A 17,362-nucleotide genomic window follows, 5' to 3' on the forward strand; every position below is an offset into this window, starting at 1 on the left:
GGATAGTTTTAAATTGATGGAAGCATTGCACTGTTGGGTCCAATGGCCTTTCATTGTCAAGTTGAGGACTAAATCTTAATATGGGTTTCATATATTGAGGCCCAAAGCCCAAAAAATAGTGTTCATTTTGAATCCAATTGAGATAACAATTGTCCAAGCTGCCACAGAACTACACAGGCAGGAATAAAATCCTGCCATGAAAAAATGAACACGTTTCCAAGCAAAGCATTTTGGGACCAGCTACCCCAATTAAATATCATTATATTTTGGTATTGTAAATGATTTGAAATAAAATAATAAAATTGAAAATGGTCTATAGTAACCAGAGGTACAGATGTCAGCTTCGAAAGGAACAAAGTATGGGGGGATTCGCGAGCTTGGGATGCAAAAACAAACTTTGGCATTTACATAGGCCCCTTCTCTGGTTTCCGTTTCTTTCACTTGCCATCATTTTGTGCAAAGTGCCAACTGCCATGCACAATTCTAAGCGCATGATCACTTACATAGGCAATGATGTAAATGTGGCGTTTATAAAGTGAACAAACCTGCTCCAATTTTTGTTTGTATATCCTTTCCTTTGCTCTTGCAAATGGAACAAGTCCAAATCCCTCACGCAATACATAAGATACACAGAAAACAAAAGAGTCTCTTTCAAGTTTGATGTTGTGTTATAATTACTTTTGTTGTATATGATGGCTTCAGTTGTACGAGCGACATGAATGAGTACTTATCTCTCTTCTCTCGCTAGCTGTTTATAACCAAAGAAGAGTGCCGTTTGTGAGTAGTGGAAATGAAGAAGCAGTGTTGTGAAGAGTCAGAGACAAATGCTGGATCCTGGGAATGTTGGTTTGACGATGCATGCATCGTTGACATGGATTACTTCGTGAAGACCCTTTCGAGCATCAAACAGAAAGGTGTTCGTGCAGACTTGATTGGTTCCATCATCACACATTATGCCTCCATCTGACCTCTCTCCTCTGCCGAAAATGGTGTCACCACTCACTTCCAACCCCGAAAGCGACACGAATTCATGGATGAAGAAGAGTTTCTTTGTGGAGACCTTTTGTGAGTGTTCTGCCTCCTGAGAAGGAGTCTGTCCCATGCAACTTCCTCCTTCGCCTTCTCAGAACCGCCATCATGGTTAGGGTTGATGCCACTTATAGAGTTGAGCTTGAGAACCGCATTTCGTGGCAGCTAGACCAAGCTTCTCTCAAAGAGCTCATGATACCCTCCTTCAGCCACACTTGTGGGACTCTCTTGGATGTTGAGTTTGGACCGTGATGGTGCTGCTTTGCTTAAGGTGGCCAAGTTGGTTGATTGCTACCTCGATGAGGCCGCTGTGGATGCCAATTTGACCTTGTCTGAGTTCATTACACTTGCTGGAGCTCTTCCAAGCCATGCAAGAGCCGCCGCCGATGGCTTGTACCGAGCCATCGACACTTATCTAAAAGTATGACTTCTCATTTTAGTTTCAAATTACTTGATTGACAAAACTTATATGCAGTCTCACCTGTGCTCTTAAGTATTTTTCTCCACTCAGAATTGGAGTTTCACCTCAATAATCTGGGTAACAAAAGTTTGCATTAAAGGTATAGATTATCAAGGTAAAACTCCAATTCTAAGAAGTATTGTCCTTACTTGATTTAGTAGAGGTAATTCTTTGTTATTCATGCCTAATTTATGTATTAAAGACAAGGAGAGGGGTGAATTAAGAGGTTCATCCTGGATATCCTGGAAAATGCTTCTCGCGTTGTCACCACCAGCATGGCATTCTTTTGAGTGGGAATGGGTGAAGTGAAACTCAAATAACGTAAATGTCTTTCATGTGGGACCACTGGATCATAGATGCGACTGTGATTGGCTTTTTTTCAACATTTGGCTTTTCTCTTGTCCCACATTCTGATGCATGTGGAAAAGGTTATGCAACTATTTTACTGAAATGGAACGTAATTAATGATCTCTTGAGTATAGGAAACTCTTTCTAGTTTAAACGTTAAAGCTTGGCATTTTCTTCTGATAGCTATGTATATTTATTACTTGTTGCCACTCAAAAAAGTAGCCTCCTAAATGTAGGTAACCCGTCAGGTACAAGTAGGCTATATATTAGTAGTTGGTCTTCCCCCATGTTATTTGAATAATACAATCTTGTTCTGTTTATGGTTAGAACTTCATTTTACTATTAAAAGAAGCATAACCCTTTTCGGCACTTGAGACAGTACTGGATGGTGGTAGGCAAGTTACTAGTTACTGCTCATAATTTATGCCGATCTTGATGTACCAAACAATAGTCCTAGATTAGATACCTTTTGAAGGCTTACTGAGTTGAGAAACATGAACGGTTGCCTGTGGGAACTGTAATTCAGGTGCTCTTCTCTGAGCAAACCAAACTCCACTGCCACATAGATTGGAGTGGCTCCTTCAATAGCTTGAGGAGCCCGAATGGAGGCCTCGACCCACCAGGACGATGCCTTTCAAAGCGTGAAATGAATGCTCAGCAAATGGAGATAAGGAAGCTGAAGGAAGATGTTTACAGGCTGCAAAGCCAGTTCAATTCCATGCAAGTGCAGAAGAAGAAGGCTCAATGTTAATTTTATTTGAGAGTTAAATTTAGTGGACAAGGTTTTTCTTCATATCAAGCTGCTCAAATATTCAATATTGCTTTTTCTGCTTTGAGTCAGGTTTGATAAACAATGTACAGACACACACATTGGAACAACGCCTAAAAGACCATTTCTGTTAGTAATTCACTAATTCAAATAAATAAAGTGAATGATCTGAATAAGGAAGTTACTATTAGCAAATGCAGCAGGAATTCAAATTCCTAGAACAAAGTTTGCGTTAAGCAGGAAAATAGAAGTAAAAGAAACCTAAATGCCTGCCGCAAAAACAAGGTGTTATCACTTATCAAATATTTGATAACTTTAAAATCTTGTACACAAATGAAACAATGGAATGTCTACATTTCACACGCTTATTTTCTCTCCTTTTTTTTGGATTATAAATTTCACTCACTTTATTCACAGCTAACATCACTCAAATTGTAAAACAGTCAAAAAAACATAGGGTACAAATGCTAAGAACTAAGGTATGAATGCATTATGCATAGCCTCAAATGCATCTCTATTCATAATTTCACACCTTTCTTGATTGTCTTGATGGATGACCTCAAGAAACTGTTTGATGCTGCAAGATCGGCATCATCACTTGCCGTTGGCTTCTTCCAAATGTAGTCCACACCTTTTTTGATCCCAAGAAGCAAAGATGGAGATGATGGAATTCGTCTCAAGCTCCTAGCACTCTCTGATCTAGGAAGTCTTTTTTCCTTTTTATGTTGTTCCTTTCTTTCCATCCCTTCAACATTAGGAGTGCAATTTCCTTCACCTATGCAAGCTTCTCCAGAGTAATTTTTGTATCCTGTCGGAATAATATTTCTAGCTTCGTTTTCTATTCTATCCTCTTTCTCTGTCCATCCGTTCCTGTCTTGAAGAAGTTGCAGCTGCTTCTCTTTATAATCAGAATCTGAAACTTTTGAGATCTTCAACTCCTTTTGTGGGAACTTCTGATTCAGTTGTTGGATTATTTTTTCTTCAGTGCCACAAGAAGCATTTTCACTTGTTTCTTGTGGATCAGTTCCTTCTTGTTGTTGACCATTCTCTAAAAGCATTTGAAGCCACTTCTCGACATTCCCTTTTCCACGTTGCTTTCTGGTTTCTTCATCTTCCTCAATTTCTGTCTTATGAAGACCTGAGAATGAAATGCCATAACTCCTCTTGCCTTCGCTGATTTTGAGCTTCTGAAGTCTTTGCTCAATTGAGTTTTCTTCATCCAATGCAACACTTGATCTGGTATGCTCCTCAAGCTTCTCTTCTGGGTCATTATTAGCTGGCATTTTCAGCTTCTCTACTTTTTCTTCCTGCTTTTGCTCTACTTTTTCTTCCCGCTTTTGCTCTACTTTTTCTTCCCGCTTTTGCTCTTCGTTTGCAGATAAGTCAACTTCGGATGACCTTTGTTCCTCCTCTAAAAACACTCTGAGCTCCTTGCGCAAAGGTGTTCTTGGTCTTGGCCCAGGCAAATAAAGAGCAGGTTTACTGTCTCTCTCTTCATAGGTGGCATCATCTATTCTTGACCTCTTCCTTCCTTGCTCCCATTCAGGTCTAATCTGTTTCTCTATGTCATCTCTTTGTTTGTATTTCTTGTGAAGATCTTTCTCTGCAGCATCACAAATTGCCCTCTGTGCTTCAAGTCTAGCCATTAGTGCATTACTTGCAGCCTGGTTCAACCTTACCTGTTCCTTATAAATGACACTCCTGCAACAAAACCAAATTTTAAAAACTAGTTGTTGAAGTCCAAAAGAAAACATTTATTATATGTAAAACTAAAATACAAGGAAAATACTAACTTTTTTAAAAGTATTTGAGTGTTTAATATGGCATAGTTAATGCTCTTCACCAATAAAATGTAAAGATTTATTACAAAGACACTTAAAAGCACCATTTCGATTTTGGTTATTGGGACTTACTGGTGCATAGTGTCTCTGATCATCTTCTCTAGCATAGTCCTGTAAGAAGATTGAGCCTCAGCTAACCGTCTGCACTTTTCTGCCTTCCTCCTACGTTTTATAAGTGCCATTTCCAGGTCTTGAATAGTGAGTTTTTCTTCCTCATTTTTGAGCTTCATTTCATTCACTTCATCATCTAGCTTCTGTATTTCAGCTTGCTTTTTTGTAGTTTCCTCTCTTTGCTTCAGGGAATCTCTAGCCATGACAATTGCTTGGTAGGGGTTTTTCACAAAGTCTGGATCTTCATTTTCTTTCAGGAGACTGCCATTCCTTTTCCTTGCAGCTACTGAAAAGAGTTTCAATGAGAGGCTGGTCAGATATAAAATCAATCTCCATCTTCAAATCAATTAACAAATTCAAACTTGGCATGATAATCATCAACTGCCACCAACCTATTGCAGGAGACATGGGCATTGGCTTCTTATTGTAATCAAGTTGTCTCAAAGCTAATGCATCGCAAGGTTCCCTTCGAGATTCAACAATTGAAGCAGGAGCCAGGCCTACCTCTTCTTTTAGCGCGAAAAAGTGTTGTGGAAAAGAATGAGAATCCACTATTTGTGAAGCATTCAATTCTTGATTTTCTCCTTCATAGAACAAAAATGAAAAGGCTCTGTGCCTGCAAGTTGCAAATACAACTATCATCATCCTCCCACTCGGCACCCACGAAAAATTGAGGAACAAAAAAACCAAAAAAAAAAACGTGCCTGAAGTCAGAGTTTGAAGAAGCAAAAACAGACAGGAACTGGTTCACAGAGATCCCCAATTGGAAATCCCACCATGGCACCAAGAATTCCAGCTTGTTTTTCTTCCTCTTACAGGCTTGCCGCTGTAATAACCTTAGATTGCTAAGAACAGTCAAACCTCCCCCTGAATTGTCATTCCAAAGGAGCAAAGTCATACCTTGTTTGTGACACAAACCAATTGAATTCTACTTCCACGCATTATTAAAAGAGAAAGAGAAAAATTACTTGAACAAGGAAACCAGTGATCAACATCCCAAGCCAGAGGAGAGGCTGAGTCAGCATGATAATAGAGCACATTGCCATAACCATCCACCCGAATCACTGCAGGGTCAAAGCCAGCATTCCTGAGATATGCCAAATCAATCAATCAATAATAAGATAACACAAAAAATGCACCAGAAATAAGAATTAATGAAAAATCCCAGAATCTTCCAAATTGAAATGACTACCCAAGATGGCGGAGCTGCTTCCACAAGACACTGACAAAGATTTTCGGCTTGCTGGTCGCCTTAGCTTTCGGATCAATAATCGGAAATATCTCATCCAAATCTTTGGCTGTCTCAGCCTAAAACAGACACAACATTAAATTCGAATTTCCTTTAATAAGTGAAACGAGGAGTGAAAGAGAGAGATCCAATTTGTTTACCTCATCTTCTGACAAAGCATAAGGGATGAAGGAAAAGGGAGGGCCATGGCTGTAGGGACCGAAACCGCGGTCACGGCAGAGTTTAGCGAAAGCTTTAGGGTAGCCAAGGTTTTCATTCACCGCCATTTCCTCTGGGAGGAACCCATAATCTTCAGCTTCAGCCATTACCGTTGTTGCAGTTGTGGGGGAGCAGGAGCGTGTTTTTGTTCAAGTAAGGAAGACCCAACGGTCGAGTTGTTTTTAACTTTCTAAGGTTTCAAATTGAAATAATAATCAAATTCCAAGTTTGGTGTTACATGTAATAAATTTAACCTGCGAGGAGGGTCAGGATATCTGGGTAACGGCTACATGGGAGGACATGTCATACTCAAGCTATCTAGTTTTTTTTTACCAAAGTGCCCTTCAAAATTCAGGTGTTCACCCAGCCCAAAATATGTGGCACATAAAGGTTGGGATTCAATCAAGAAGAAACAAAAAGAAGGAATAAAGTGGGGGAAGATTAGTTCTTGTTACTTGTGGATTAACGTCTTGGCAAAATTTGAAAATCATGAAGTAGGAAGTGATTTTGTGACAAATCAATTTCGTTTCAACAACAAATTGGGGGCACCGTTGCAAAAAAAAAAAAGCTATAAAAAAGTCTCTTTTATTTCAAAGTAGTGCACTCCCAGAAAAGAAATAAGATTGTAATGTAGATATTGCCTGAGGTACACTACCCAAGGGTATTATCGTACAAATGTAGATATTGACTAGCTTATGTGTGGTGGGAGGTAACTTCATCCTTAGTTGATGATTAGTGGGGTATGGTGTATAAAGTTGGTTTCCATCTCGACTTTTTAAAGGGTCTTCGTTTGAATTAAGCACCATTTTCTTTTTTGTGTGTGGGCCTATATTTCCTTCAGTTGAAGAGGCATGCTCTCAGTGGGTTAACGGTACTTAAGTTGAAAATTTGGCTCATGGATTTAGTTGTGTTTTTCTTTTGGTCTTGAACTTTTTATGCTCTCAGTGGGTTAAGCGTACTTAAGTATTCCATCATGCCATATGGGGCGGGGAAATCTGTACTCAATTGAAGTTTTGGGTAACAGATATGCTCGTGGCCATTGTTTGAAGAACAATGGGAATCACTATATATGGTACTTTTTTGAACAGGATGATACATGTGATAGGAATTTGACCCAGCCGTTCAACACCCTTTCAAGGAGATACCTCTATCAGGAGATGATTCATCATGTTCTTTCACTATCCCATCACATTCACCTCTAACTTTCGTCTTTTTTATTTTCTTTTTGAAAAAAATATTATAATTTATTTGTCATTTCAAAATTTTCAAGATATATATTTTCCTTTGGTGCGGTGGTGATGGGGTGGGTGGGATGAAAAGAAGGTGGAGGGGAAGAGGGAGGGGTAAGAAGGCCTTTTCTCATGTTTGTAGGGGTCAATAACAAATGTGGTTGGGGCCAATAACAACTCCCTTATTTTGGGCTTAGAGCAGAAAATCTTAGCCCAATTCACATGATTTGTTGTTTAGCCCATGAAAGCATGTGTTGAACTATGTGTAATCATTTTTTTTCATTATTTCAATGAAGCTCATTAACTGTCGCTTGCGGCTTGCTACAACCGTTGTTAAACCTTTGAACATAGTTAACATTACGTATGAGATAATGATAATCATGACAATATCAAACATTTCTTGTTAACGTTGATTAACATATTTTCAAATTCACTACTTCGTGGTTTTATGCTAGCCAATAAAACGGGTGACACAGTGCAATGTTTACATTTCTTCAATTTCCAACTGCCCAAGGCTGTATCCTAGTTTTGATTTTCTTAGGGTTTTAGCTTGTCCACGTTTCAAATTTTTAAGTTACCAACTTTTTTTTTAGCTTTACCAACCTTTTTCATTATGTTAAAGTGTAATATGAAACAAAATAATAGCATTACTTGAAAGACATTATCTTCCCATAGTCTATTATTATGCTGGCAATCATGAATAATTATATTTGAATGATTTTTCCTCGTAGAAGTACTACCAGGAGGAAAAATTCAACTAGTGCTAGATTATGCAGGTAAATGGATGATGTTATGAGTCGAAATCAAAGAGTTCTGTTCTCTTAAGTTTCATTTGATAATATGAGTACTAGTGTTGTCCCCTAACCCACTGCACGGATAAATTAGGCCACAAAGTCCACGATTTTTACGTAATCCTTGCATGGCTCTAGTGTCATGTTATGCTTCAGGAGTCATCCCCTGTCTACTCGTTAAACTTTAGTGTGGAGTCCTTATACTTTACCAGAAGCAATTTCACCTATATATTCATGCATGCCACTCTTTTATTTCACATAACCTCACAGAATTGCACAAGCAGAGAGAAAGTTTGTTGCAGCTCTATCTTTTTAACTCTTTCTTTGTTGACAATGGAGAATGATAGCAGCTTACGAGTAAGTTCTTCGATTAGGAGAGATGCAAGTGACATTTTTTCTCCGTCCTCATTTGAAGAGGACGATGAAGAAGCTCTAAAATGGGCTGCACTTGACAAGCTCCCTACTTACAATCGTTTAAAGAAAGGCTTGTTAATCACATCCAATGGTGAGGTGAATGAAATTGACGTCACGGATATGGGAACACAGAGAAGAAAGGAAGTGTTGGAGAGGTTGGTAAGAGATGCTGAAGAAGACAATGAAAAATTTCTGTTGAAGCTGAGGGAAAGAATTGATAGGTAATAAATCCATTACTAATATTGCTTTTTTCCCCCCTCCCTTTCTCTTTCAATTTCCCTTCACCTTGTTTTGGTTGTTGTTATCCATACATAGATTTTTTATGGCAATATTACAAGTCAAAATGTTTGAAATGTTATTTTGTTTCATGTATTTCCTTGACCATGCACCAATGAGTTTTCTGTCCCTTCTTTATCTTTCAATATTTCTAGAGTTGGGGTTAGCATTCCAACAATTGAAGCCAGGTTTGAGCATCTGAATGTTGAGGCAGAAGCTTATGTTGGCAGCAGAGCCTTACCCACATTTTTCAACTTCATTGTTAATACAGTAGAGGTAAACCATGTACTAATTTGATACTTTTTTTCTTAATCAAAACCATAAATTCTTTTTCTGTATATTATCTGTTATTTTGACAAAGTTGATCTTTCAGAGTTATTTGAATTATCTACATATTCTTTCAAGCAAAAAGAAGCATGTGACCATTCTTAAAGATGTTAGTGGAATTGTAAAACCTTGTAGGTGAGTATATAGAACTGAAAGAATCTGTAAATTAAGCTCATACCTCATTCATTTTCCTATATCAGTCTCTCATACTTCAACATATCATTTATCAGGATGACATTGCTTTTGGGTCCTCCAAGTTCTGGAAAAACCACACTCCTTTTGGCTCTGGCAGGAAAGCTTGATCCAGATCTTAAGGTGAAAAATAATTCCACTTATCATTGACTTTTTATTTCAATAAGCTATATCCAATTTAAGTTCTGATATGTGCTGTAGGTTTCTGGGAGAGTGACATATAACGGGCATGGAATGAATGAATTTGTACCCCAGAGAACTGCTGCCTATATTAGCCAGGATGATGTTCATATTGGAGAAATGACTGTAAGGGAAACCTTGGCTTTCTCTGCAAGGTGCCAAGGGGTTGGATCACGTTATGGTTAGTCAGCTTTTACCTTAAAAAGGCTTTTCCTTTCATCTGACGCTGTTAACGAAAGTGATAACTTCCACTTATGTTATCCGAGCATGACATAGTATCGTTTTGGTCATGTACAGACATGCTATCTGAACTGTCAAGAAGAGAGATAGTGACGGATATTAAGCCTGACCCTAATATTGATATCTACATGAAGGTAAATATGCAGCTTTAAAGTGTGTTTTTATCTACTTGCTTAGGAAAGATTATGTGTTTACTTTGCAAGTACTATCTGCTTAGGAAAAAATCATTTCAGACATTTAAGTGTGCTAGTCTCTTATACTCCAGGGATATTTTTCATTAAATAAAGGCCACAAATCTACGATACTCATTTTATTTTAATATACCCTCTCCTCCCGCTAAATTCACTGAAATTTTTAATTGTGATGGACAAGTAAGTAGTGTTTTCATCTTGTTGGCTTCTGATGAAACCAGGCAATAGCATCTGAAGGCCAGGAAGCAAACCAGATGATGACAGAATATGTACTTAAGGTGATTGACATCTCCATTATTCTTCAAAGTGTTCTGACATTACTCCAACTTCACAAATACTTTCTTAATTGCGCCCAACTACTTGTTTATTTGTATTTTCCAGATCTTGGGGCTGGAAATGTGTGCTGATATTGTGGTAGGGGATGAAATGTTGCGTGGTATATCTGGGGGACAAAGGAAGCGTGTTACCACAGGTGGTGATCCAATTCCAACTGCTTGTCCCTGCAAGTGATTCATTCCAATTCAGTTTCTACATTCTATATTTAAATTTTGTATGCATTATTTGCAGGGGAGATGTTGGTTGGTCCAACAAATGCACTATTCATGGATGAAATATCTTCTGGCTTGGACAGCTCTTCAACTGTTCAAATTATCAAGTGTCTCAGACAAATGGTTCACATTCTTGATGGAACAGCGGTTATCTCACTATTGCAACCAGAGCCAGAGACGTATGAACTTTTTGATGACATTATCCTCCTCTCTGATGGCCAAATAGTATACCAAGGACCTCGTGAATTCGTCCTTGAATTTTTTGAATCTAAGGGTTTCAGATGTCCTGAGAGGAAAGCTGTCGCTGACTTCCTTCAAGAAGTAAATCAATTTTTACCTTTCTTATCTCATACACATTATGGAATTGAAAGTAAAACCACATGTATCTGTGTATGAATCAGAATATCAGATGTATCTATACTCTTTGCCAGGTGACTTCAAGGAAGGATCAACAACAGTACTGGATACACAAAGATGAGCCATACAGTTTTGTTTCAGTTAACGAATTTGCCGAGGCATTTCGATGCTTCCATGTTGGTAGGAAGCTTGGAGACGAACTAGCAGTTCCATTTGATAAGACAAAGAACCACCCAGCTGCATTAACTACTAAGAAGTACGGGGTAAACAAGAAGGAGCTTCTGAAAGCTAACTTCTCAAGGGAGTATTTGCTAATGAAGAGGAATGCATTTGTTTACATCTTCAAGCTGTCTCAAGTTAGTTTTAGCTAGCGTTTAAATGCAATTATGTTTGATTATTATGTTTTTTACATGATTTTCACGTGTGATTTTTCTCCTTCTGCCACTAGCTTGCACTGATGGCAGTGGTAGCAATGACAGTATTCCTGCGAACTGAGATGCACAAGGATTCTGTGGATAACGGGGGAGTTTACACCGGTGCTCTTTTTTTCTCTATAGTAATGATCTTGTTTAATGGAATGGCTGATATTTCTATGACGGTAGCAAAGCTTCCTATATTTTACAAGCAAAGGGACCTTCTATTTTACCCTGCATGGGCATATGCTATTCCCGGCTGGATCCTGAAAATACCTATTACATTGGCTGAAGTAGTTGTCTGGGTATCTATCACCTACTATGTAATTGGATTTGACCCAAGTGTTGCTAGGTGAGTAATTTATCTTTATCTACTTTGGACTTGGGAAGACTCACTATGAGTGTGTGGCATTAGATGTGAGATGCTGCTCTTGATGTAGGTTTTTCAAACAATATCTTCTGTTGTTACTACTTGGCCAGATGGCTTCTGCATTGTTTCGTACAATTGCGGCAATTGGTAGGAATATGATTATTGCTAACACATTTGGATCATTTGCAATAGTCACACTTCTGACGTTGGGCGGTTTCATATTGTCAAGAGGTACAATACAATTATTCAACAGATGTAGCAATGTTTGTAGTTTTCAAATTTTTAAACCTTACATGGTGTAATTTGCCTTTTGATTTTCTCTTGATCAATAGAGGATGTTAAGAAATGGTGGATATGGGGTTATTGGATTTCACCTATAATGTATGAGCAGAATGCTATGATGGTCAATGAGTTCCTCGGGCAGAGTTGGAGTCATGTAATTTCTTGAATTATCAAACTTCAAATGTTTTCCAGTTTCCTGTGGGTTTCTAGAACATCTATTTTTAATTTTAGGTTCTTCCCAATTCAACTGAATCACTGGGAGTTGAGGTTCTTAAGTCCCGTGGGTTCTTCACACATGCATCCTGGTATTGGATAGGGGCTGGCGCATTGCTTGGATTTGTTGTTCTATTGAACATCACATTCACTCTAGCTCTCACTTATCTAAACCGTGAGTATCTCTCTTGGTACAACTTTCATATTCCTGCAGTAACGGTACTATTACTTATGCTATGTTGATGCTAATGATTGAGCAGCACCTGAGATGTCACGGGCTGTCATCTTCAAAGAATCTCATGGCAATAGGAATAAAGACAGAACACTAGATGATATTCGATTATCACTCAGATTAACAGGGAATGCCCCAAGTAGCAACCTAGAGATAGGTGATTTGATCATTTATTTGACCATATACACAAGCATGTTTGTGCTTTCCCTTTATAATTTATATCAAATCTTTCAGATTTTGAAAATCCTTTCAATTGTCATGCAGGGAACTTAGATGATAATGGGACAGAAAGTATGTCTTCCAGGTCTGCATCAGTGAGGCCAAAGGCTGCTGTTGAGTCAAGCCACAGAAGGAAAAGAGGAATGGTTCTTCCATTTGAACCACATTCACTTACCTTTGATGGAATCACTTACTCAGTAGACATGCCACAGGTGATTGATTTCCATGAAAACACTGTAGAGATAGGACTTGAAAAGCACTTTAAAACAGAATCCCTTTTGATTTCAACTTGCAGGAAATGAAGAATCAGGGTGTAGTTGAGGACAGATTGGTCCTTCTGAAGGGTGTTAGTGGTGCATTTAGGCCAGGTGTTCTCACAGCTCTGATGGGTGTGAGTGGAGCAGGTAAAACAACTTTGATGGATGTGTTGGCTGGAAGGAAAACTGGAGGGTACATTGAGGGGAGCATCACAATTTCAGGGTACCCTAAAAATCAAGAAACATATGCTCAAATCTCTGGCTATTGTGAGCAGAACGATATCCACTCTCCTCATGTTACAATCTATGAATCCTTGCTCTACTCAGCATGGCTTCGTTTATCGCCTGAAGTCAATTCTGAAACCAGAAAGGTTAGCATATAATGTTCAACTAGACTCATTGGCAATTGCCTATACTAACTGATCATAAGTCTTGGAGTTAGTTATCTTTACTGTTTGATCTGAAATGATTACAGATGTTCATTGAGGAGGTCATGGAGCTGGTGGAGTTGAACTTACTGAGGGAAGCTTTGGTTGGTTTACCTGGTGTGAGCGGTCTCTCCACCGAACAGCGCAAGAGACTAACTATAGCAGTTGAGCTAGTGGCTAATCCCTCCATAATATTCATGGATGAGCCAATATCTGGGTTAGATGCCAGAGCTGCTGCAATAGTTATGAGGACAGTCAGAAACATAGTGGACACAGGAAGAACAATTGTTTGTACCATCCATCAACCAAGCATAGACATATTTGAAGCTTTTGATGAGGTAAGTGCTGCTCTTGATCATATGATACTGCGTTTTCTCACTTTTCTTCTTTGACTTGCCATACTACTTGAGCTTAATAAACCAAAAATTGGTTTCAGCTTTTCCTACTAAAGCGAGGAGGACGAGAAATATATGTTGGGCCATTGGGTCGCCATTCTAACCACCTCGTTGAGTATTTTGAGGTAAGACGTGTCTGGAAAAATCAAATGACATTTATAGTAGTTCATGATGCTTGTTAGTTGCTACTGATATCATAGTACTATTTCTAATCTTACTTTCAAGCAGAGGATTGAAGGGGTTGGTAAAATCAAAGATGGACATAACCCAGCAGCTTGGATGTTGGAAATTACAACTCCGGCACGAGAAATGGATTTGAATGTTGACTTTTCTGATATATACAAAAATTCAGTACTATGTAGGTAAGTTGGTTTGTAGTGTAATAGTGTTACTTAACATCCTTATTTAGTCAAAAAGTATATATATATATTTTAAATATCTTACAAGGATATTATTTCAAACTAGTGCTGAAAATATATATATATATATATATATATATATATATATGTATGTATGTATATGTGTGTGTATGTATGTATGTCATATGTTAGGAGGAACAAAGCACTTGTAGCAGAATTGAGCAAGCCTGCTCCAGGTTCCAAGGAACTTCATTTTCCTACACAATATGCACAACCATTTTTCGTTCAATGCAAGGCCTGCCTATGGAAACAACATTGGTCCTACTGGCGCAACCCTCCATATACTGCAGTGAGATTTTTGTTCACTACATTCGTAGCTTTGATGTTTGGGACAATGTTCTGGGACCTAGGATCCAAAACGTGAGTTACTATTGCTTAATGTATAATTACAAAGAGTAATGCTATATCCCTCTACAAATTTTATAAAGAAGGTATTAAATAAAAAAGTAAATATATTTAGTGTCTTGGAAACATTAAAAGCATTCAATACTTACCATACAAAACAATTAGGAGGATTAGTAGGATGATTTAGAATTATTCAATTAAAAAACATGCATAAGTTGTGTTAAACAAACCCTCATTCCCCATGAAATTGATCCCATTTAGAACAACATGCAGAAGAAGGAAACAAGATCTGTTCAATGCTATTGGTTCCATGTACAATGCCATTCTCTTCCTTGGGATCCAGAATGCCCTTTCTGTGCAACCAGTGGTGGCCATTGAACGAACAGTCTTTTATAGAGAAAGAGCAGCTGGAATGTATTCAGCCATCCCCTATGCTCTTGCTCAGGTAATTAATTTAACTTCTAGAAGCATTATTTAGTATTTTGTGTCAGTTTTATATCTTAATCTTATTAATGCAACCTTTTACTTCTTAGGTTGTAATAGAGCTACCATATATTTTTGTCCAAGCTGTAACATATGGCATCATAGTTTATGCGATGATCGGATTCGAATGGACTGCTTCGAAATTCTTTTGGTATCTGTTCTTCATGTACTTCACATTTCTATACTTTACCTTTTATGGCATGATGACTGTGGCCGTAACACCAAACCAACACATTGCTTCAATTGTGGCTACTGCATTCTATGGAATTTGGAATCTGTTTTCGGGATTTGTTGTGCCACGACCTGTAAGTCATGTAATCTATAAATGTAATGAGAAATGCATGTGAGGAAATTCAGCAGATGTACATATATAATGATGCTTAGTTTTATATTCTATATGGTGACAGAGCATTCCTGTGTGGTGGAGATGGTACTATTGGGCATGTCCTGTGGCTTGGAGCTTATATGGATTGGTTGCATCACAGTTTGGGGATATAACAAGTGCAGTTGAGTTAAATGAGACTGTGAAAGAGTTTCTTAGAAGATACTTTGGTTATAGAGATGATTTTGTAGGAGTTGCTGCGTGTGTAGTTGTTGGGTTTGCAGTGCTATTTGCTACTATCTTTGCTTTTTCTCTAAAGGTCTTCAATTTTGAAAGGCGATAGAATAGAATAGATGTGTTTCAAGTGAGCGCATGTACAAGTTAATAGTGTTAGCAGAAAAGAAAAAAAAAATTACATCATGAAATTATTAATGTTGGTTTGAATTAGGGGAGGACCCCTTTGTAAGCATGGAACACAAGGTGGCTTAGTATGCTTCTCAGTTCGGACTTTAACAGTTTGTCCAACCAGGTTCAATGTCCCTGATATATCAATATAGGACATTGACCCCATCTTCTTATTTATATAAATACACTTGACATTGTTATTGTTATCTAATGCAATACTATACAGTGAAACTTCTTTTCAGGGTGGAGTGGGATTTTGGTGATACTTATCAGGGAAACAAGAAAGTTTAAAAATATTCTGAATAATTACAAAACTAAATTGCAAATTGCAAAAATCAACACCTTTCAAATTACACGCACTTACTAGTCTTGGAAAAAGGTTCAAAAGAGGGGGCAAAGACACTGCATAAATCAATTCCTACTTTCCCCGTCCCACCTTGTCACCATAATTAGTTTTTGTTGTTTAGACCAAAATTCATAATGTCCTCCAAGATACTCTAGCCTCCCTTAAGTGTATTTTAATAAATAAATAAATTAAATCTCTATCCATACCTCACGAGTTGGGCCAAAACCAAAAACATGATTATATTCAATGTTTATAGGATATTTAAGGACAATTTGTTAAATGGTTACTTAGAATTTAAAAAACTTGATGGGGATAGGAGTATAACATACTACTCCTGTAAAATTAACAAACTAATTAATATAAAATTTTAATAATAAATAAACCATCTAGAAGGAGATGACAATTTAAATATTAGAGTCATAAATTGTGAACATGGTCATCGGTCAAGCCCCCGAATGGGAAAAATGAATTCAGATGGGAGAATGAGTCCAACATCAATTTATTGATCTTACATTACAGGTGTCTTGCGTAGACTGTACTAGGTGACAAGTCTTGTCTTGCAATGCTAATTTCTAAACAAACAAAACTTTTTGGCTGCTTTCCCGTATGGGTTTCTTTATTGCATCTAGAAGCCTACAACTTGCTTCAACTTTGATAGGATCAATAGTTTTTAAAACACACACAAGTATGATCACCACTCACGAGGTTCATGAATGCCACCCAATCCTACTAACAATAATGAAATATATATATACTTTATTATGCTAGTATTATTCTAATAATTCTTGTTAATTAATACAGTATTATTTTATAAAAAACATAAAAATATTAAATAAACTTTTTTTTATATATATTTAGCATATAGGAAGACTAATGGGAAGATTTAGAATTGATGAAAAATATATTTTCTGTCTCATATGTTTCGTTGAGTATTTTAGATTTGTTTTTAAAAATAATTAAGTAATAAATTATTCTTTAAATACTACTCATTATTAGTATTTCTCTTAAATTCTTAAACGAATTTATTTTCAATATTCTAACTTTTTAAATATGGTTAAATTTATCATATAAAATTGTTTTATCATAATAATTTGTATAATTAATAGTTTTCTTAAAAAAATACCATACACTATCAAAAGATAGGGGGAATTTAATGCACTAGAAGTTTACTGAAACAGAACATCTCACGATTGTTACGGAAAAATTCATATCAAAAGATATTGAAAATATATTTAAATTAACTTTAATCCCATAGTTGATGGAGTTTTTGCGAAATAATGGAGGGTTTGAGCTTGCTGTATAAAGTTTGGAGAAAAATGAAATTTATTAACAAATCCCATTGGTTTAGATTTCACTCCTATGGTTGAAACTATAGCTTGATAATAATTAATAAATAACACTTGTCTTAATTATTATAAAGAGAGGGGTTTGAATTTGTGTTTAATTTGGAGCAAAAGAAAAAATGATCTACTGGTAGTATGGT

General features: G+C 37.2%; 2 protein-coding genes and 1 pseudogene across 2 annotated transcripts; 2 read left to right on the forward strand and 1 right to left on the reverse strand.

The window, feature by feature from the left end:
* Positions 1-400: 400 nt before the first annotated feature.
* Positions 401-2,655, forward strand: LOC100776440 (root phototropism protein 3-like; annotated as a pseudogene).
* Positions 2,656-2,894: 239 nt separating this feature from the next.
* On the reverse strand, positions 2,895-6,310 carry LOC100776970 (trichohyalin). The gene is made up of 7 exons (XM_006597074.4): positions 5,948-6,310; positions 5,751-5,866; positions 5,527-5,645; positions 5,263-5,425; positions 4,951-5,174; positions 4,520-4,844; positions 2,895-4,307 (listed from the first exon to the last, which is right to left on the reverse strand). The coding sequence occupies exons 1-7, from the start codon at positions 6,110-6,112 to the stop codon at positions 3,125-3,127; spliced, it is 2,295 nt and encodes a 764-aa protein (XP_006597137.1). The 5' UTR covers positions 6,113-6,310; the 3' UTR covers positions 2,895-3,124.
* A 1,111-nt stretch (positions 6,311-7,421) lies between these two features.
* Positions 7,422-15,493, forward strand: LOC100784281 (pleiotropic drug resistance protein 1). Its single transcript, XM_006597075.4, has 24 exons — positions 7,422-8,660; positions 8,871-8,991; positions 9,089-9,177; positions 9,273-9,357; positions 9,436-9,595; positions 9,712-9,788; positions 10,067-10,123; positions 10,227-10,317; positions 10,413-10,714; positions 10,825-11,106; positions 11,199-11,515; positions 11,604-11,764; positions 11,866-11,969; positions 12,047-12,203; positions 12,289-12,417; positions 12,525-12,691; positions 12,775-13,107; positions 13,212-13,502; positions 13,601-13,684; positions 13,788-13,921; positions 14,111-14,338; positions 14,597-14,768; positions 14,857-15,111; positions 15,214-15,493. The coding sequence occupies exons 1-24, from the start codon at positions 8,173-8,175 to the stop codon at positions 15,469-15,471; spliced, it is 4,542 nt and encodes a 1,513-aa protein (XP_006597138.1). The 5' UTR covers positions 7,422-8,172; the 3' UTR covers positions 15,472-15,493.
* The last annotated feature ends 1,869 nt before the right edge of the window (positions 15,494-17,362 follow it).

This window comes from Glycine max, chromosome 15 (genome assembly GCF_000004515.6).
Source record: "Glycine max cultivar Williams 82 chromosome 15, Glycine_max_v4.0, whole genome shotgun sequence".
NCBI classification, from domain to species: Eukaryota; Viridiplantae; Streptophyta; class Magnoliopsida; order Fabales; family Fabaceae; genus Glycine; species Glycine max.